Genomic DNA, 20,740 nt, shown 5'->3' on the forward strand with positions numbered 1-20,740 from the left:
AAAGCAAAGGTTTTGAAAACCAGACTGAAAAAAGGCAGTTATGCTGCTAACTTTTTTTTTTTTTTACCATTCATTTCATGTATTTCTTAAACAGTTAACATACAATGAAGAGAAACACATTTTTAGGAATTTCGTTTTTTTTTAATTCAAACTGTTGCTTCAAAACAACAAAGTTGCCCTTAATCAAAAGAACAGAAATACCAGTCTTTCTATTTCCAAGCAATCGCTGCACTGCAACTGCAGGAAACTCAGATTTATGATATGAAATTACAACACCTACATCGTTTTTATATGTGCAAATTCATCCCAGCTTGGAACAGAATTATGGATCCTGATGCACTGTTATGAGACACTGTCATCCTTGCATCCTTGAAACTGTCCTTTCATGAGCCAGGAAGAATAATTAAGTTATATTTCACATAATTTTCTTCATGCTGAAGAATCTATGACTCATTTGCATGAGAGAAGGAGGCAGCGCCAGACCAGACTGAATCCTCAGTCCATTTCAACCGTAACAGGGAGCCCGACTTCCAGATCCCTGGACTCTGAATTTTGCAGTTCTCTGCGGATCTCTGCAGAGATCTGAGGGTGTGTTTGTATCTTGAGCAGCTCCAGCAGAGCTGCCTTCTGTTCGGAGGCCAGGTCAGCTTTGTAGCGCTGAGCCAGGGTGAGCAGACTCTGATGCCACAGCACAGGAAGCACACGTTTTTCACTGCGGAAGGACAGGAAGTGGGCCACCAAGGCATCTAGGACACGGAAAGGCAGGGCGTATTTCTTGTCGAGCAAGAGGCGCAGGAAAATGCTGTTGGCGCCGTTGTACTCCATCTCTGCCAACTTAAGCATTGCGGCACTGAAAGACATGCACAATTGCATGTTATACAACCACCCAAGTTATGCAACATTCACCTTACTTATCTTGGCAAACATGTAAAACTTTTAAATGACCCCTGGCTGAATCCTACGTAGAACGACAGGATGCTGGCGTCTGTCTGTAGGTGTGTTGACACAGAGGAAACATTACCTGGAGTGGAGCACAGGGATGGAGCACTTTGTGAGTATGCTTCCAATGATGATGGCTTCCCTCAGAGTACAGGTCCCAGATTCACACAGAGGAATCAGGATACCTGTGTGACACAAAAAGCCACAAAATTATAAGAGTACTCATGCACTTCCATAAGGAATCTGCAGAACAGATGCAGCAGAGACCATGATACACCTGATTGTAGTAAAGGGAATAAAGTTACATTGATCACATGGAATTAAAATAAAATGAACTCATATAATTTATTGAATTTGTTAAAATGTTGTAGTAAATTAAATTACAGTCACTAATGACTGTACTGTACACTTCAGTGTATTTGTATGCGACACTGCCCCCTAGTGGTTTTATCTCACATTGGTAGTTTTGTAAATATGGGTCAAGTGTTGTTTTGGGCAAAATAGTCCCATTAAACTGGGACAGTTTGTAAACACAAAGGACCGACAGGATTAAGGAAAGAAAAAAAACCCTCAACAAGCATTGGCCAGACAAATTCTTCGATGATTTGACCCAATTAAATGTGAGTGTTTTAATTATTGAGCTTCCAGAACTGATGGTGTTGTTTACCCAGTGGACATCAACTAATCCTCCGTAAGTATCCCCAGAATAAAATTTCTAAATTTAGTGCTGAAATTAGAAATGTGACATGTCCCAGAAAGCTTGTGTTTTCTTCTGTGCAGCAAGCTGTCAAATCCTCTTTTCCATTCACTTTGCCCACTTTTATTTTCAACTGTCACATGTGACTCGAGCTTAACACAGCATTCACTGAAACAATAACTGGCAATGCCTAACATGACAGCTACAGTTTACAGGTCCACAAAACATATCAGGAACAATTTGACTTCACTCTTAGCTCGGTCTTTACTGGACCATAAATATATCTATTAAGGAAGTGTAGAATTTTGATTACAGCTTTAGTGAATTAAATCCCCAAGAATTTTATAGAAAATATCAAACCTGATTAACAGGCATGAGAGGAATATAAACTAGGGCTGCAAGCAACGTTTATTTACACTTTCAATGAATCTGCTGATTAGTTTTATGCATTCATTGATTCTTTGTTTGGTCTATAAAACAGGAAAATGTGAGAGCCCATAGTAATATGATCGAGCCTTTTGTTTTATCCAAACCCAAGATGGTCAGTTTATTGTGGAGGACGGATAAGTAAATTGTCATGTTTTTGAAGTCGGGAAAAAAAAATTTGGGGCATTTTTGCTTGACAAATAGAAATGGTTGTCAATAAATTTTCTGTCGATTGATAATGAATTAAAAGACCTTCTTTGTAGCTCTAATACATACTTTGTGATATCTAATATAACTCCCAAAGGTCGATTTATAAACTAATGCAAACATAAAATCCCTCTCAATCATCACTTTTGACCCAATTGAAGTGTGTGGTGGTGTTTTCCCTTTGCCTGGATTTTCTCTGATCTTTTGATTTTACTGTGTTCTGGACTGTACAAAGATACGGAATATAGCAGACTAATCAACAAAAAACAAACAAACCGTGCAAATGTAATGAGGCGAAACACCAAAGCTAATTCAAAAACAAGATTGAATCTGGGGTTTTCTTTTACTTTCATTGAGCTGAGATGGAGGGGACATCTTTGAATGTTGTGTTTACAAACAGTAAGCAACATTTCTTGCATAGTGTGCCTTTAAAAAGAAAAATTCACATAAATGGTCTCACCTTTAAACCATGCTCCTGGTTTGAACAAGGCCTTCTTCAGAGCGCTGTAGAGATGAAAGTTGAGTCGCTTGTACTCTGCAATATCATCTCGTACTCTGGGCAGCAGCACCAAGTTGTAAAACCTCTGGGCCATTCGCTCTTTGAGGTTCGACGAGAAGATTCTATAACGAAAGCATTAAAAAAAAACCTTCATTTTACAATGTTGAAATATCTGCAGTATGTACAAGAACTCCCTCAGTGGTGAGCCAAAATCAAACCAAACAGGGACTCACCGTGTTGCTTGGTACATAGCAGCTGCTGTCCAGGTCTCTGGTTCAGTCAAATAAAGAATCTGCTCCCAGTTTGCAAGCGCCGGGACGATTTTAAAAGCTTTTGGCAATTTACCGCTGCGATATCTTGACAGAACCTGAAGCAAAAGAACAGAAATGACAACCATCATTTAACTGCTAATGAGGAGATCTTTACATTTATAGTCAGGCCCTAAACAGACACTTCCTCACTTTAACTCTTTGATGCACAACATGGGTCAAAAATTACCTGCATTTATTTCCCCTGTTATTTATTGCTTGCTGTGTGTTTCTGTGCTCTATATTTTTACATAAACTTATTTCATGATTGAATATTCTAAGTATTCTTTAAATATCTTGTTTTTGATAAACACAGATCATTATTTTCATTTTGCTTCTCATAATTTATGAAGAAAAAAGTTTTTGTATTATTACATAGCTAACTACTTGGCTAAGTAGCTTGCTAAGCTAACTACTTAGCCAAGAAGTTAGCTAAGTAGTTAGCTTAACAAGCTACTTAGCTAAAAAATGGATATGGCTCATTTTTGACCCATGTTGTGTATTAGAAGAGTAGTGACAGACAAAGGGATTCTATTCAAAATTAATAAAGGAAAACATAAAAATTAGGATGTATGATGATCAAAAACAAACTAATTGAGGAAAACCTGGAATACTGAATGATGAATTATTGCAACGATATCGAACATAAAAACTCTGTCGGGTCCCTTTAGACCCATGTTGTGCATCAAAGGGTTAAAACAACTGCCATGACTCACCTTATTGACACCTTTATACACCTCCACTATCCTCGGGTCGAGTTGGGGCATTGGACACCCCGACACCTCTGACATCACCGTCCCTACCTCAGTCTGCTTCTCTGTAATCTTCTCCATGATAATATCAGCTAAGGTCCGTCTGCAAAGAACACACAGAGAAAACAAACCTGAGCATTCAAGGAGAAGTTGAGCTCACATTTAAACTCAGTCACTGCAGCAAGTTTCAAGATAAAGTCAGGATTATGTTGCATCTTGCCTCATCGGAGGGTTTTTGTTCATGAACATCTCCATGGCCTTCTCGTCGTCGGGATCAACGGCGACTTCTGTGTCGCACAAAACTTCGTGGTCATCTGCACCTGCTGCTCCCAGTGCAGGCCACTCCTCATCTGAGTCTGCATCCTGAGTGTCAGGACCTTAGATTTAAACACAACACAAACATGGTCATTAAGATCACTCTCGCACTGTACAGCTTATGACATGCACTTAATAATTAAGTGATGTTCATCGTGTAAGTCAATCATCTGGAGGAGTTATGTTCAACATGTACAATATGAAAGGGATTTGTCTGATGTGTCAAGGTTTTTTCTTTGATCAAATATTCCTATTTTAATGTATGTATCCCATGCAGTATATTTTTACGAATTAATGTTGAATATGCAAAAAAGTGTGATTTAATGCATTAAATCCTTACCTATGTAAAAGTATGCATACCACACTGTAATGTGTATAGAAGTATATCTAGCAAAACGTTATTAAGTATGAATAGTAAGTTTAATCATTGTGCAGTAAAATGTTCCGTGTCAGTGTTTTGCTCTATATGAAGTTTAAAGATTATTAGCGCTGCATAACATGTATACATTTTACTGCTGCAGATATTTAAGGTGGTACCAAATTTAACTTCTTTAAATAATGTTGTGTTGTTTAATCTAAAGCAATGCATCTTAATCTATAAGACCATAAGTTTTAAGAGTTGCTGTCCTGTGAGAATAATTAAATAGTTTGTTGAGCTCAAGTAGTAGGAGCATTTTATCAACACTCAAGGAAAACTTCATCCCCAAGTTTATCAGACACATTCAAATTTAAAATCAAAATGTAGAGATAAGTGGTTCTCATTGGACAGAAAAGGGATGAAAATTTGTAAACTGTAATACAAGTAAAGCTGTCAGACAAATGTAGTGGAGTAAATAGTACAACATTTGCCACTGAGATGGAGAAGAGTACAAGTATAAACTTGCACAAAAAAAAAATACTCAAGTAAAGTACACATACTTCTAATTTGTACTTACAGGTGCATCTCAATAAATTAGAATATCATAGAAAAGTTTATTTATGCCAGTAATTAAATTCAAAAGGTGGAAATAACACATTATATAGATCCATTACACACAGAATTAAACATTTCATGTTTTAATTTATTCTAAATATAATGATTATGGCTTACATGTAATGAAGACCTAAAAGTCCATTTTAAAAAGTATGTTTTATATGGAAATGTTGGCCTCTGAAAAGTATGTCCATTTAAATTCTTGGTTGGGGCTATTTGACTTAAACTACTGGAAATGGACTTTTCCATGATAAATCTAATGTACTGAGAGTAAATGAACTTAGTTACATTCCACCACTGATCCTTAATAGCTGTGTCTACATGGACACTTGAGGTAGAGTAGTCCTGTCACACCAGACTCCATTTAAATATCTGCCAGTTTAAAGCATTTCATGCAAACCATAACTTCAGAGACTTTCAATAATGTGTATCATGCAGTTCATATTTTGGAGGACAGCTCTTCAATATTACCGAGTACAGTGGACGGTGCCTTCTTCTTCTCTGGTGCCAGTCCATATTCGGTCTGTAGCTCCTCTTGCTGGATCCGTGCTTGCTGTAAGATCTTCCGCGACAGACGCTCGTCCACGTATGTGTCCTCGTTCTCTGCCCGGTTGTCCCTGCTCTTCACCCGGCCTCGGGCTCGCACCGTGTCCGCCTGTAGGATCTGGTCAGCCAGCGCCACACCGGCTCCGCTCGCCTCTCCTCCTCCTCCTCCTTTGGATCGTTTTACTTTCGGCATCACGGCAGTTTGAAGGACGCGGTAGCTACGGTAATGTTGTTTTTTGTTGGCAAAGTCTTAAATTAACAAGTGCTGTAAACACTCGTTCAACACGTGCGGATGTCCATTACAGAGGACGTGACGTAATTTACGTCACGTAACATAGAAACTTCTCAAATCTAGCAAAATTATGGAGTCATGTTATCTGTTTTTGTTGGCATTAAGCTGCCTTATTATATATATTTTATTTCATATGATATTTTTTTACACCATAAATCGTAAAGCATGTTTTTTTTCTTAAATACTCTCATATAACTTTACCGGAAGTCTCACTTTTCACCCGGATGTATTCAACCGGGAGCCAAAAACAATGGGAGTCACTTGGTGAGATGATAGATTCACTATTTTGCTTATATTTAAAATTGTACTAATGTTTGGGACGCTATTTCTATCATTTACATATATCACTACTTTTAGAATCTCGCCTAAACTATCACACATATTTCCTGTCACGAGGCAACGCTGCTTCACTTACTTTCATTCACACGATGCTCAAACTGGAAGCAGTTTCTCTTAACCTTATATGCACATTCAACTAAAGAAACAAGTGTTTCTTAGACCATTGTCAAATGCAGATTACGCTGATGTTTTGTAACATAGTGTGGTGGTTTGTCTGTTCTGTAGTGTGTGCCAGGTGCCTATAGCGGAGGGGAAGAGCGTGCAGCAGACAGTGGACATCCTGCACAAGAAACTGGAGCAGCTGGGTGCTGTGAAGCAGGGCAGCTTCTGTGTGGACTGTGAGACATATCATGCAACAGGAAATGTCAGCGGTAATATTTGACTCTGTACTTTTACTTTGATCACAAGATTAAATCCTACTGTTAAGATAGATAGGAGATATTCCGTGATTTGGTGTTGCACTTCCAATAAAGCCCAGTCAATTAAAGCAAGGGTATTCTGACTTTTTAGAACGTAATATGGTATTTAGGGCTGCTTAATTATTGCAAAAATCATAATCGTGATTTTTTTTTAGTCAAAATGGAGATTGCGATTATTTAACTAAATTACTCAGTCTTTGGAAAAATAATTTATTTCTTGAATTATTACAGTGTTTTTTTTTAAACTTGTTCATTTGCTTATTACGTTATTATATTTCTAGTTTTACTGCTGTTACTATTACTTGTTGTTGTTATTACTTTTTGCTATCCACTTTGCTGTTGTAGCTCTTGAAATTTCCCCGCTGTTGGACTAATAAAGTAAATCTTAATCTTAATTATCTTGATTACATAAAATGATCTCAAAACATCTGAAAAACAAATAAAAAATATTTAAATTATATAAAAATAATAAATCCAAGATAAATTAGATCAGCTATCAGCTATGATGTAACGTTTGTGCACTTTCACAACCTGTTGAAAACTAAAATAACTAAACATGTTCAATATATAAAATAATATATGAAAATAAATTTGACTAAAATAAATGATAAAATATGTTATAAGGCACTGCCATAGCTTACTGAAAGCTCCTTAATATGTATTCCGCATTTTGTTAAACTTTATTCAACATATTTCAGTCAGTAACTTAGTGAAAACAGGCAATGCATGTGGCACAAATATTGGTATACTCTTGATTATATCAATTGAGGTCAAAAATCTGATTTAAAATGATTGATTGATTGATTGATTGATTGATTGATTGATTGATTGATTGATTGATTGATCCATAGTCTGAGTATTACCTACAGTAGATGGCAGTTGGCACATAATAACACTCACAAACAATCCTGTACTCAAGAATCAAACATTGTCAGAATATATTTAAAACAAAATAGAAAACCTGCACCTGAGTAAGTTAACAGACTGCAAAAATTCGTCCTATTTTAAAAGTTTGTGGTATTTTTGCATTAAAAGTCTTATCCTGTAGGTAACTACTCTGACCAAGGTCATCGGATAAATGTAATGGAACATAAATGATCAGTTACAAGATTTAGAAATTGCATTGCGTTAACATAAAAGTATCTAAAAAAGTGAAAATATTTTTTTAAGTGCAAATACTTCAAAACTTTACATAAATGTTTAAATGTTGCCCATCTGTTGCAGGTCAGCCCTCCAAGCTCCTATACGTGATGCACAACTCTGAAACTCCTCTGAGCTGCATGGCTCTGTTTGAAGGCGGACCCTGCCTGATAGCCGACGCAAACTTTGATGTTCTGATGGTGAAGCTAAAAAGTCACTTCCAAAATGCGAAGGGCCACAAGGTGGAGTGTCGTGGTTCTAGATACCGCTACTGTGACTTCTTGATAAAAGTTGGTACTGTGACAATGAGCTCCAGTGCCAGAGGGATATCAGTAGAGGTATGTAGTTAAATGAATATGACAAGAGTGGAAACATGACATTTTCCCACTGTGACTGTTTTCACTCTTTGTGCGTTACCCCAGGTCGAGTACTGTCCGTGTGTTGTTCCAGGGGACTGCTGGAATCTCACAAAGGAGTTCATGCAGTCCTTTCTTGGCCCCAGCGTCCCTGAACTCCCGTCTGTGTTTGCTGCCAAACCTGAAGGACTCTTCGCACCATCAGACTGCGTTGACACCATGACTCAGTACCTTGAGTTGTTCAACAAACTCCGTAAACAGCAAATTCCAGGAAGTAATGTGCGTTGAGTTTTCGGTGGAAATAGAGAGAACTTTATTTTTTCATGTTTTTACTGATGTTGCTTAAATTCTGGTCCTGTGGATCAGCTTGTTATCCGGGCATTTATCAAAGTCTGGGTTCTTTATTTCCATTTCTGGTGCTTAACATTGCAACATTACACTTTTCTATTTGATGAAAGCAACTTGTATTAAAGACTTGATGAAAAACAGGAGCTAGAATCTGTGTTTCCGACCAATTCTAATGTGATGAGAGATATGTTCAAATGTCCTCTTCGTGGGGTTGAGATAATTTTTTAGTTGAAAGTTAAGTAACATTATTGATTGTTCTTCTATTGGTTTAGTATTGAAGTAGTGAACAGGAAAAAACTTATTGAGGTACTCAAAAGGGCAGATTTTGACACAGAAAAAGAATAAAGGGAACATGAATGATGTCTCTGTTCAGTTTAAATACCCTACAATTCTACAATATCATTTAGCAGACACTTTTATCCAAAGTGACGTACAAATGAGAGTTAAAACAACACAAGCAAGGATGAAGTCAAGAAACGTAGAAAGAGTAAGTGCCGTGGGTTAAGTTTGAGTCCATCAGGACGCAAGTGCTTTTAGGTCATGTGAACAGTCAGTGTGATACTTACTGTAGTCATCTGTGTAGATCAAGTGTGACCCGTTAATTAAGCTATAATAATAATCCTTGTGCACTACGCACAGGTTTTACTAATAACACATGGCACTGTTCTATTCAACTATCCAATGATTAGTTGATCGACTGAAAAATAAACTATTTTGACAATCGATTAATTGTTACTAGAGTAGTTTTCCATGCAAAAATGCTTTTTCAGTCTCTCAAATATGGAGATTTCCTGCTTTTCTCTGCTATATATGATTAAACGGAATATTTGGGTTATGGACTAACAAGATAAGACATTTAAAGGCATCGCCTTGGACTAAGATGGACATTTTTATTCTGACATTTTATTGACCCATTGATTACTCTAAAAAATAATCAGCAGAATAATGAAAATAACAGTTGACGATAATATCAAGTCAAGTCTGTGCATGCTCATAGTCCTGAGTATTTAACTAATTAGGCAAAATAAATGAAAGCACCTATGGAGATGAACCATGGAAGTGTAGGGTTTTTTAGTACTGCATTAGTAATAAGACTTTAACATGTAATAGAGGGTTGGAAATGAATACAAGCCTATAGCCAAATGCCGATTAAATATGTAAATGGTGCAAATGCTAGGTTTGTTTCACTCACAAGCCAAACAAAAAACATTAGTAATCTTCTGTCCAATCCTGCTGATAAAGTATGTTTATTGTCTTGCTGGTACTTCATCTGAGTAAAGTGACCTGAGCCTGAATTTGCAGGGAAGTATGCCTATATATATATATATATATATTCAAATTAAGAGCTTGCATAAACATGAATGGTGCTTTTACAAAGTACTGATAATGGGTCTGAAATTACATCTGCAAATGCTTAAAAATTGTGAATAATATCAGGATATGGTATTAAAATGAGTCATTAGAAAAAAACTTTCCACAATCCACACCAAGTACATTTTTTACAGACACTGGCCTTGTGGTGGATTACAACCTGGCACGAGTTTCACTCTGTATAAACTGTATAAATAAGCTTTCACTCGGTTAACTTGCATCACTGAATCATTTGCAGCGAGAGGCCCCAGGTCTAGATTTTAAATTAAGTCCCCTTCAAAAGACAGCTTCGGCTTATACTGTGCTTAAAAGCTACACATCCTCTAATGCATTTTATCAGATTACCACAAACCAGCTGACACATGGCGGACACGGGGCTTTCGGGGACATCGGGGCTCAGGGGCAGTTGTCCTCTGTGCCCCGTGTGCGGTCTAGTCTCCTCGGTTATTGTTCCATGTGGCCTCGGTGGGTGGACGGACGGAGACGGACGGTCCATCCTGCTGCCTGTTGTTCAGCCATTCCGCCAATGAGAGCCGGGCTGCCGCTGAGTCCCGGTCCAATGAGAGCAGCAGGGTCTGGGCTCGGATCGGGAGTTGGGTTGTTCAATGTGTGAGGAGGACAACAAGCAGCTCTGAGTGTACCGGATGGATGGATGTCGGCGATGGTAACGTTACCCAGCTTTTCCGTTATCAGATGTTACAAATGTAGTAACGAGCCCGGCTGAGGCCCGGTGTTAGTGTACCCGGCTTTCTGTGATGAAAGTCACCGGGGAGTTTTTAAACGGTTAACGGCGGAGTTCGCTAGCGAGCTAAGCCGTTCACTGTTAATACTTAGTTACCGTTTGCGACCAACAACAGCCGTTAGGTGAACTTCGATTGTCCTCAGCGTTAGCCGCCGTGTAGCTATCGGTAGCTGCAATGGCAGGCTAATAACATACATGTTAGCTGCCGGGAGCCAAGCGAGTCATCTGTGTTTAACATAGTGTATTATTAGATAAGACAGCAAAAGGCTAGGCAGCGCTAACACTGTGCAGAGCTGCCGAGGCTAGCGGCTAGCGGCGTTAGCTAACTTATGGCTCGCTGAGCTGCCTCAGACCAACAAAGTTGTTGGATGTTCCTGGAGAGTCAGTGGCTCTCTGACTGCTCTTTGTTCTGGCTCGACATGGTGATGGTGGGGTGGCTTAGCAATGGCGTTAACAGCACAGCCAGTCTGGATCACAAGACAGGCTTTAAAACACGGACAGACACAGTTTGAATATTGTTACATTTGTGAATAATCAGCGTCACATGCGTTAATAGACACTCCAAATAGCACGGCGTCAACAGCACAACACAACATAGCACGATTTAAGTATGCAGACGACTAGAAACCAGTTGCACCGACTTGCAAGTTAATAGTGTCATTTTTGTTATAATTGCAGTTTTAGAAAAGTAGCGGATGATTTTACACAAAGGGAAATGCAACGAGAATGGTGTGGCACAGCGCTGGCACCGGTGTGGTAGACAATTACATGGATTAACCACATCATTTAAATGGACATACAGCCATTCTGCCTCATGTCAACATTTCTGCCTGTAAGTTTGGCCGTTTAAGATATTTTAATATTGTCTTTATGGGAATAAGCACCATCTATTGTGTTTCAATGAGCGGGGCGTCAGGGTGAATCATTAACAGCACAAATAACAAACAACACAACAAATATACAGTATTCTCACCATTCCAGCTATACTATTTTGTTTTAACCCCTGAGGTTGCCAATGATCTGTACTACTAATCCTAGGTAATGTCAGGTCAAGTTTATTTATATAACCCACTATTGCGTACATTATTCAATAGGCATTAAAGCCTACAACATCAGAGGTGTACTACGCAGTCAAGCTCCGTTAAGACGTGGAATAATCTAAAAAGAAAGCACATAAAAGAAAGAAAGGTATTATATGAAACAGGCTTTTCCAAGTCGCACATTCATCAAGTGGTTTTACACAAAGTGTTTATCTTGTTTTGCATACCAATATTTGCAGACGATTTGCAAAATAGACATTTTGGAGAAGTTCACATTAGATAATGTACATCTTGATAGAAAACATCTCTGTTTTCTCTATGTAAATTATCTAATGTTATCTCACATCAATGGGTACTAAGGATGCAGAGATATAATGGTGAAATACATAATCAGTTGATAATGGGGAAATGTATAGCATTATGTATTCTTCCTATAATTAAATTATAGCTGATAAATTGTAGACTGCTAATACAAAGCCAAACTGCTGTGACTGACTTAACAAGAGCAGCATCTACACTTTGACACAGTTGGTGGAGGTATACACCTTTGAAGTTGGTTTGCAGTATGCTAATAACTATATAATAAGTATATATTGACATGCTTTATTTGACAGATTAAGTTCAAGTATTTAATTTGAATTCTTGGACTAAATGCTCCATTAAAGCCAAAGTAAGTTTGTGACTTTTTCCTGATGTGCTTTACTAGTAAAAAAATAAATTAATGAACATTTTAGGAGTCTGCTCTGCTCCATGCTGTTATTTGTTTTTGTTGTATTAAAATTAGTGATGTCACTTCGAGTTGGTTCGATCATAACTATGGCATATTAAATCATCAATCTTTGCTCACTGCTGCTTAACCTTCTAACCCTCAGGAGAACATTAACTACAAGTTATGGTTACAAGTACAGGTTATTAGTTTTAAAACAGAAAAAATTGACAGGTATTGTATCAGTATTGGCCATAAGAAGCAGGTAATTATTGGTTAACAGTATCAGATGGGGGAAAAAACATATTGTGCAACCCTAGTGGATACGTTAAAGTGTTTTTGAGCACTTCTTAAATGTTGGGTATCCTTGAAGTGGACTGATATTTACTTTTGTGATGAGCAGTCCTTATTTGTATGGTTTATTTTAATTTTGCAGGTATTAATATTTCAGTCAGTGCATTTTTAATTTGATTTCATCTTGTTTCTCAGAATGTTCCCGTTGGTGTCGGTGGTGACAGTCGACATGGGGGATCAGGCTAAACGTTGTTTTTGACTTCTCTGCAGATTGTGATGTTTTGTCCCAAAAGCCAACTACTTTTACTGTAAGTAACGCATCTTATCAGTTTATGCATAGTGTAGTGTTTGTATGCTCTTTAATTTGAATGTTCCAGACTGGATGTGGTTATCAGTCCTTTGCAAAAGGTCAGATCTTTATCTCTTTTTTCCCTCTGTGTATCAGAATGAGGTGCTGCTTGGTTCCAGGACGTGTGTCCTATCCCTGAGGCCACATGTGTATGGGGAAAGATGGATCGTTGTAAGCACGTGGGGCGCCTGCGTCTCGGCCACGACCATTCCATCCTCAATCCGCAAAAATGGCAATGTGTGGACTGCAGCACCACCGATTCGGTGTGGGCCTGCCTCAAGTGCTCCCACGTGGCCTGTGGACGTTTCATGGAGGAGCACTCACTCAAACACTTTCAGGAGTCACACCACCCACTGGCTATGGAGGTGCGTGAGCTGGATGTGTTCTGTTTCGCCTGTGGAGACTATGTACTCAATGATAACGCAGAGGGAGACCTCAAACTCCTCAGAGGGGCGCTCTCTACTGTTCGCAGCCCAGGTAGACGCTCCCTACGCTCCTCGACTGGGGGAGAGTGCACCACGCGGGTTGGGGAAGGTGGGCTGCAGCCCGCCATGCAGCTGGCCTCGCGTCACAGGAGAAAAGCACTTCTAGGGAAGATGTTTCAGATGTGGATCGGTAAACACCAGGAGCTGCAGAATCAGCGTAAGGAGAAACTTGAGGAAGCCAAAAGACAGAAAAAAGAGGTAAAAAGGAGACTCATGGAAGAGCTTGGCAACGTCCCTCCCAGAAAGAGTGCTAGGCTTCTTACTCAGGCGCCACGTTCAACCATCACACTCATTCCTCGCAAATTTCGCGACCCTCCAGAACGCCTACCTCCTCCTCTTCATCTTCCTCCCAAAAAGCCTTCCCTTCTGACCCTGTCCCGTAAGGCTCCTCAGAATGGCAGAGCTGCTAAACTGAGGAGGTACTACTCCACACACGCGGTCACCCGCAAGAGACCCGCTCCAGGTGTCACTGGTCTGCGCAATTTGGGGAACACATGCTACATGAACTCAATATTGCAAGTGCTGAGCCACCTGCAGAAATTCAGGGAGTGTTTTCTCACTTTGGACCTGTGTGAGACTGAGGAGCTGCTGGCCAAGACCAATCACTCCCAAGGGACGAAGGGCGTGACAGGAGGTGTAGTCGGCAGCGCTAACTCAGCACTGTCAGGTTGCCCCCTTGGACGCATGGGGAAGGCAGGCAGTTGGAATTTGCCCGTGGGCAAAAAAGAAAGCACCCCGCCTTCCCCGACAGCTTCAGAGTTGGTCCAGCCCAAGGAGCAACGCTGCTCCACCCGCCAGCAGATGTCTCTGTGCCATGAGTTACATACACTTTTCAGGGTCATGTGGTCAGGCAGGTGGACTTTAGTGTCTCCGTTCGCCATGCTTCACTCTGTGTGGAACCTCATTCCAGCTTTCCGTGGATATGACCAGCAGGATGCCCAGGAGTTCCTGTGCGAGCTGCTGGACAAGGTGCAGCAGGAGCTGGACACAGAGGGGTCCAAACGCAGGATAGTTATCCCCATCACAAAGAGAAAACTGTCCAAGCAAGTGCTAAAAGTTCTCAACACCATCTTTCATGGGCAGCTACTCAGCCAGGTGAGACACCAGATATGTGAACATATAAACACTTTACAGTATGATTACCACGTTCCCAACCAGCCTTTAAACTCAGAACCGTGAAAAAGTGAAGCAAAGTCATTTTTAAAAGAATACACAGCGATTTCTCCTTTTAAGTGAGATGTGATTGTAGAGAAAAATAGTGATCCTTTTTCTATTTTCAATATTGCTCAAAGGAAACATTGAGGATGCTGCATCCCTGACATAAACCTATTGCGCTTTGATTCACAAATAATGTCTTCCACAGATACAAAGTCATGGAAAAAATTATTAGACCATTGTTTTCTTCAATTTCTTGTTCATTTTAATGCCTGGTACAACTAAAGGTACATTTGTTTTTTGCAAATATAATGATGAGCTGATGGTGGATGGATGGTTTTCTTGATGATAATAACCAACTCTTAAATTAAACTCATATGAGCTATTTTTGTTGTTATCATTATATTTGTCTAAACATATGTACCTTTAGTTGGACCAGGCATTAAAATGAACAAGAAATTGAAGAAAACAAGGGTGTTTTAATATTTTTTTCCATGTATTTTTTCCACTGTATATTGGTTAAAAATAATCAATATTTATCTGTCCTTAAAAAAACTACTCTTTATTTTTTTTAGACATTGTAATACTCAATATTAAAATCAATTTAAAAAAATCTCATTGTATTGTTTTTAGAGCTCTATTTAATTTCTAAAAAAGTGTTATCAACAAACGTCACAACTTCTTGTTACTGGAGTCCTCATCTGTTTTTCTTCTCTCCTTGCTGTGTGTTTTTTTTAGGTGACGTGTCTGTCCTGTAAGCACAAGTCTAACACAGTTGAGCCGTTCTGGGATCTGTCTTTGGAGTTTCCGGAGCGATACCACAGCGTAGACAAAGGCTCAGGCTCTACAGCTTACCAGCGCAGCTGCACCCTCACTGAGATGCTGTCCAAGTTTACGGAAATGGAGGCTCTAGAAGGCAGGATCTATGCCTGCAACCACTGCAACAGTTAGTACAATTTTTACTAATACAATGCAAAACAGCAGGTTTTGAAAAAACAAAAACAATATTTCTGATTACTTATCTGTTTGATAAGATTTGTATTCTACAACTGGTGTCTGATAATTCAGGATGCCTGTAAACGGTTTATCAGACACCAGTTGTAGAAAAAGTTTGGACACACCTTCTCATTCAATGCGTTTCCTTTATTTTCATGACTATTTACATTGTAGATTCATCAAAACTATTAATGAACACATGTGGAATTATGTACTTAACAAAAAAGTGTGAAATAACTGAAAACATGTCTTATATTCTAGTAAGCAAAGGGTGGCTACTTTGAGGAATCTAAAATACAAGACATGTTTTCAGTTATTTCACACTTTTTTTGTTAAGTACATAATTCCATATGTGTTCATTCATAGTTTTGATGCTTTCAGTGAGAATCTACAATGTAAATTGTCATGAAAATAAAGAAAATGCATTGAATGAGAAGGTGTGTGTCCAAACTTTTGGCCTGTACTGTATATACCCACCAGTTAATTATGCTGTGCTCCACATGTTCATGCAAATAGTTCCATCACACAATTAAATTAGACTTTCAGTTCAGAGGATAGCGCTTCCCATGGGAAATTAAATATAACAAAAAAAACGTTTACATAAAAAATACACTAAAAAATATACAAAATAGTTTAAAAAATAATTGCGTTTAGCTGAGAGAGTGTGGCCTGCACACATTCTGCGTGAGCTAGGACAGCAATGACTCGCTGGTGGAGTGAGACTCTGTTGACAGCCTCGGAGGAGGCAGTGACTTGAAAACTAGGCTGGTTGCCTTCATGAAAGCTACACAAAATGTTTCTGTTCACAAAGTCTGATATATTGTAAGGAAGTATGTTACCTCTGCACGAAAATAAAACTTGTGGATTAACTTACCTTCTCGTTGTTTCATGGTGTGCCAGAAAGAAGACGGAAATCATCCCACAAACCCTTAGTTCTGTCAGAAGCACGTAAGCAGCTTCTGATCTACCGTTTACCTCAGGTTCTACGGCTGCACCTCAAACGCTTCAGGTGAGTTTTTTTCTACAGGCTTATTTCCTGATAATGTTCGCTGCTAATTCAACTCATTGTGAAACCTAGTCTTTTTTTTTATTATTGTTTTTTTCTGAGATCAGAATGCTTAAATCAGGGTTCCTACAGATGCTGAAAATCTTTGAAATCACTTGAATTTTAATGTGGTGATTTCAAGGTTTGCATAATGCTTGGATTTTGAATAAATGGCTTAAAACATAACCTACAAACAGGTGACATGCTTGTTGTTTCCCTTTGGTAGAATGCTGTCATGAAACATAAGCACAATAACATCTCATCTAACATGATGAAGAAGTGCTTTAGTCACTATCTCTGCATATATTGAAATATATTTATTCATTGATGTTTATACTACTACATGCAACAACTTATTAAACATTCTCAAATATATTTTCTCCAACGGGAAATATCTGTAAAATTAAATTAAAAGTACTCTCGGGGAAAACAAACGCAAACAAAAAATATATATTGATCATAAATGCCAAATAGCAGAAATGTATGTATACAATATGTATAGAATGTATGTATATGTCTTATTTTTATATTCTTATTCTGTCTTCTATATCTATGTGTCTGTACCTTGAGCTGCTGTGACAACTAAATTTCCTCACTGCGGGTTAAATAAAGCCATATCTTAATTAACCACAGCTTTTTGTTGCTGGAAAAAGCTTGAAAATGCACTTTAAATTCTTGAAATATGCATGAATTTGACTTTGAGCATGAATGATTTCACAATGCTTGTGCGTCCTTGTGAGGCTAACTAGTCCCTGTTGTCCGGCAGATGGTCGGGGCGGAACCATAGGGAGAAAATCGGCGTCCACGTGGCCTTTGACCAGGTTCTGAACATCAAACCATACTGCTGCACAGGCTCAGGTCACTCTGTCCACAGAGGAGGCTACACCTACGATCTGTCTGCTGTTGTTATGCATCATGGTAAAGGCTTCGGCTCAGGGCACTACACCGCATACTGCTACAATACAGAAGGAGGTGAGGAAGAGGCCTGACTTGACTCAGATCAGCTGATGACGTGCTGTTCTGTTATTAACCTGTTTTTGTGTCCGTCTCTTCAGGTTTCTGGGTCCACTGTAATGACTCTGACATGAAGGTTTGCAGTGTGGAGGAAGTGTGCAACACTCAGGCCTATATTCTCTTCTATACCCAGAGGTCTGCCTAGGTACCTCTCGCTGTGATGTCGACCTGTATGGGCAACTATAGGCTGCATTTATGAAAACGTTCTATGATGTCTTCCCAAGATGTCATTAAACAATCACTTTGAAATGATTTACTAAAAAAAGACAGCAATGGGGGCAGTAGGACAGCCACAATCATGAGTCAAGCTGAAAAATTTAGCAGCTTAATCCAGATGAGAAAGATGATCATAATGGTGCACACACTGTAATGTTGCTAAGGCACAGTGAAGGAAAATAATTAAATTGTAATATTGTGAGGTTTTGGATTATGATTGATTTATAAATGAATAAAGAAATCAAAAACCTTTTCATAAATGAGGCCACGGGTTTCTCAGCCTGTGGGACCAGCATATCGGTTAATGGCCTGAAGACTGTGGGAGCAGGTCCGACTCTGTCCTGCTGAACACCGAGTTGTGTTGTCCGTGTTTTTTAAAACAATCAGGCTCATGTCTGTTGAGTCTGGAACCAACCAGGCGCTCTCCTGAAACAGCATTTTACATTCAAAGGCAACACAGATTCTTGATTTTAGAGCATTTTTATCACATTAATGTTGTTCACATGTAGGGCTGTACCGAACAGTTCTAAGCTTCATTCATTACTGATTTTTTAATTCGACAATCGACAATTGAATGCTGCCAGGCTTTTTTTTTTTGGTCTATTCATTCCATTTAAACCGGTAATTTCTGCACAGTTGCACCAAAAACTTAGGCTATACTAATAACATTAACATTAGGCAGCATTCACATGAGATCTGCCGGTGTGATGAAAATGCCAGTAATCCTATTCATCTGAGTGGGGGTAGTGCATCTGCCACAGGGCTGGAAAAGAACACCAGCCATGCAAAATTTCAAACACACTAATTTTAAGGAAAAACACAGCCTGATGTCAAACTTGGTGGCCAATCACGTAACCAGCTACCACGGGGCCGAAAACAACTTCGGTACAAGGAAGTTCTGAAAAAAATTGAATCTAACAAAAAAAGATGTAATAATTTCCCAAATTCTTAGTTTTTATTTAATGAAATATTCTGCTCAAAGCTTAATTTGTTCTGATTATTTCAAAAACAAAAAACAAAATTTTCACGTTAGCGACACACTTTTTGTTCAACACTTGTATTACCGGTCTAACAGCACATTAATGACATTTATATAACCACAATAACAAAACAAAAAAAGACTAACTAATTTAACTAATTAAACTAAATTTAATGAATCACTTTATTCAAATTAAGGATTTTGATCCCATATTAAAAAACTAATTTTGGGGTGGTGATGACATCATGAAGCCTTAAATGTAGAAAGAAGACATTCGGTACAGCCCTATTAATGTGCCTTACATATAACTACATCTGACAGCCAGTACATTAAATATTATGAGAGGTACATCGTTCAACATCAGTGTCCACCCACCTTACTGAAATGAATCTGAAGTCCTGACTCTGTGTTGCCTCCTGTTCAGCTTTTTTATTCTCGTGAAATGTCAGTAATGGAAACTTTGAATACTCCTCCCTGTGTCTGTTTGTACTTCATCCTGTCCTCTCCTCAACTGTACTGCTGTGACTGGACACTGTGTCTTAGGCTCGAGGCCTGCGCTCTCAGTGAACAGGAATAGTTTTTTGTTTTAGTTTATTTTGTAGTCATTTTATCTGTTTCCATGAAAACACTTGATTGATGATGAGTGATGGAAAGCTGCACTTTTGAGGAGGGGCTACTATTGTTGGTCCTATCTTTGTGATTGTTCATCTTTTAGCTCCTGTATCTTGTTTAAATGGCAGCTCCCCCTGTGGTGTAACAGTTATAGACTAGTCTGAGCCCGGGCCGGAGACGCTGCACCTGTGTTTTAATTGCAGGAGACGGAGAAACGAATGAAAGGGCAGACTGCGATAAAGAAGAATGTGTTGGGGTACCCATTTTGAGTTGAGCACCTGAAAGCAATATATTGTACATCTTGCATCTTGACAGGAAATTAAGGTAAAATCAGGAATTCTTCTGCTTGTTATACAATGTTTTTTTTCTACTCTGCTGTTTCTATCAAGGTCTTTAGAATTTGCTAGGTAATCAAGAAAAACTTGTGTTTGATACGAGTCAAATGCAAAATACATTTGTGAACTCTGTAAAAGTTGGAACAATCTAATGACGATGAATGTCTTACTTTTTAGCGGTCAGGTGTGGCCATGCCACCGGCTCTGATCCCCTTGAGTTCTGTCTTGTACTGTAAGAATACCTGTCATAAATGTAATGGTCATATGGGTTTTGCCTGATGGTAATTATTAAAAAGACAAAACAAATCTGATTCGTTTTCATGGGTTCTATTCATTTGAGAGTGGATAGTTGAATGGTCATTTGTCTAAATTAAAAGATTGAGGAGGATTGATTCAGGTTGTGAGCATGTTCTATGTCAACAGAATTATAGGAGTTTACATACATTAATAAATGTGCCATACATTTAGCATTGTAGCGGAAACAGATACAGTAAAGTGGAACAGGAATAATCCACAGGATTAGCACATGGACACACAGCTGATCTGAAACCTCTAATGCTTTCTTTAAGATTTGAAACCTGCAGTAGAATAAATGTAATCTGGTCCAGACAAAGATGCATCTGATGGGAGGGCATTAAATGTAAATAATCTCTGAAGATTATTTATCCTCTTAATAGCAAACTGGTCTCAAACAATAGTTTGCCATTAACAAATCAGGTCATGGGTACTTTAATAATATAGAGCACAATGTTTTGTTTGTAATATTTTCTGTTATTTCTGTAGGTTAGCTATGAGACAGCGCTATTAAAGTGCAACTGTAACTTTAAAGAGAAGAAATTACAATT

At 38.7% G+C, this 20,740-nt stretch overlaps 3 protein-coding genes across 4 annotated transcripts; 2 read left to right on the forward strand and 1 right to left on the reverse strand.

The window, feature by feature from the left end:
* Positions 1-126: 126 nt before the first annotated feature.
* On the reverse strand, positions 127-5,987 carry bysl (bystin-like). The gene is made up of 7 exons (XM_059329065.1): positions 5,588-5,987; positions 4,049-4,205; positions 3,793-3,931; positions 3,002-3,135; positions 2,730-2,890; positions 1,022-1,124; positions 127-850 (listed from the first exon to the last, which is right to left on the reverse strand). Exons 1-7 carry the CDS (start codon positions 5,853-5,855, stop codon positions 496-498), a joined length of 1,317 nt encoding a protein of 438 aa, XP_059185048.1. The 5' UTR covers positions 5,856-5,987; the 3' UTR covers positions 127-495.
* A 184-nt stretch (positions 5,988-6,171) lies between these two features.
* On the forward strand, positions 6,172-8,699 carry med20 (mediator complex subunit 20). The gene is made up of 4 exons (XM_059329066.1): positions 6,172-6,218; positions 6,519-6,664; positions 7,937-8,190; positions 8,275-8,699. The coding sequence occupies exons 1-4, from the start codon at positions 6,205-6,207 to the stop codon at positions 8,494-8,496; spliced, it is 636 nt and encodes a 211-aa protein (XP_059185049.1). The 5' UTR covers positions 6,172-6,204; the 3' UTR covers positions 8,497-8,699.
* A 1,782-nt stretch (positions 8,700-10,481) lies between these two features.
* usp49 (ubiquitin specific peptidase 49) lies at positions 10,482-20,206 on the forward strand. Of its 2 annotated transcripts, none has more exons than XM_059329063.1 (7): positions 10,482-10,591; positions 12,905-13,017; positions 13,155-14,638; positions 15,437-15,644; positions 16,595-16,703; positions 17,506-17,711; positions 17,795-20,206. In XM_059329063.1, exons 3-7 carry the CDS (start codon positions 13,220-13,222, stop codon positions 17,896-17,898), a joined length of 2,046 nt encoding a protein of 681 aa, XP_059185046.1. In that variant the 5' UTR covers positions 10,482-10,591; positions 12,905-13,017; positions 13,155-13,219; the 3' UTR covers positions 17,899-20,206. The 2 variants fall into 2 exon arrangements, with proteins under 2 accessions (XP_059185046.1, XP_059185047.1); XM_059329064.1 differs by lacking the exon at positions 10,482-10,591 and adding an exon at positions 10,648-11,501.
* Positions 20,207-20,740: the final 534 nt, after the last annotated feature.

This window comes from Centropristis striata, chromosome 3 (genome assembly GCF_030273125.1).
Source record: "Centropristis striata isolate RG_2023a ecotype Rhode Island chromosome 3, C.striata_1.0, whole genome shotgun sequence".
Lineage (NCBI taxonomy): Eukaryota > Metazoa > Chordata > Actinopteri > Perciformes > Serranidae > Centropristis > Centropristis striata.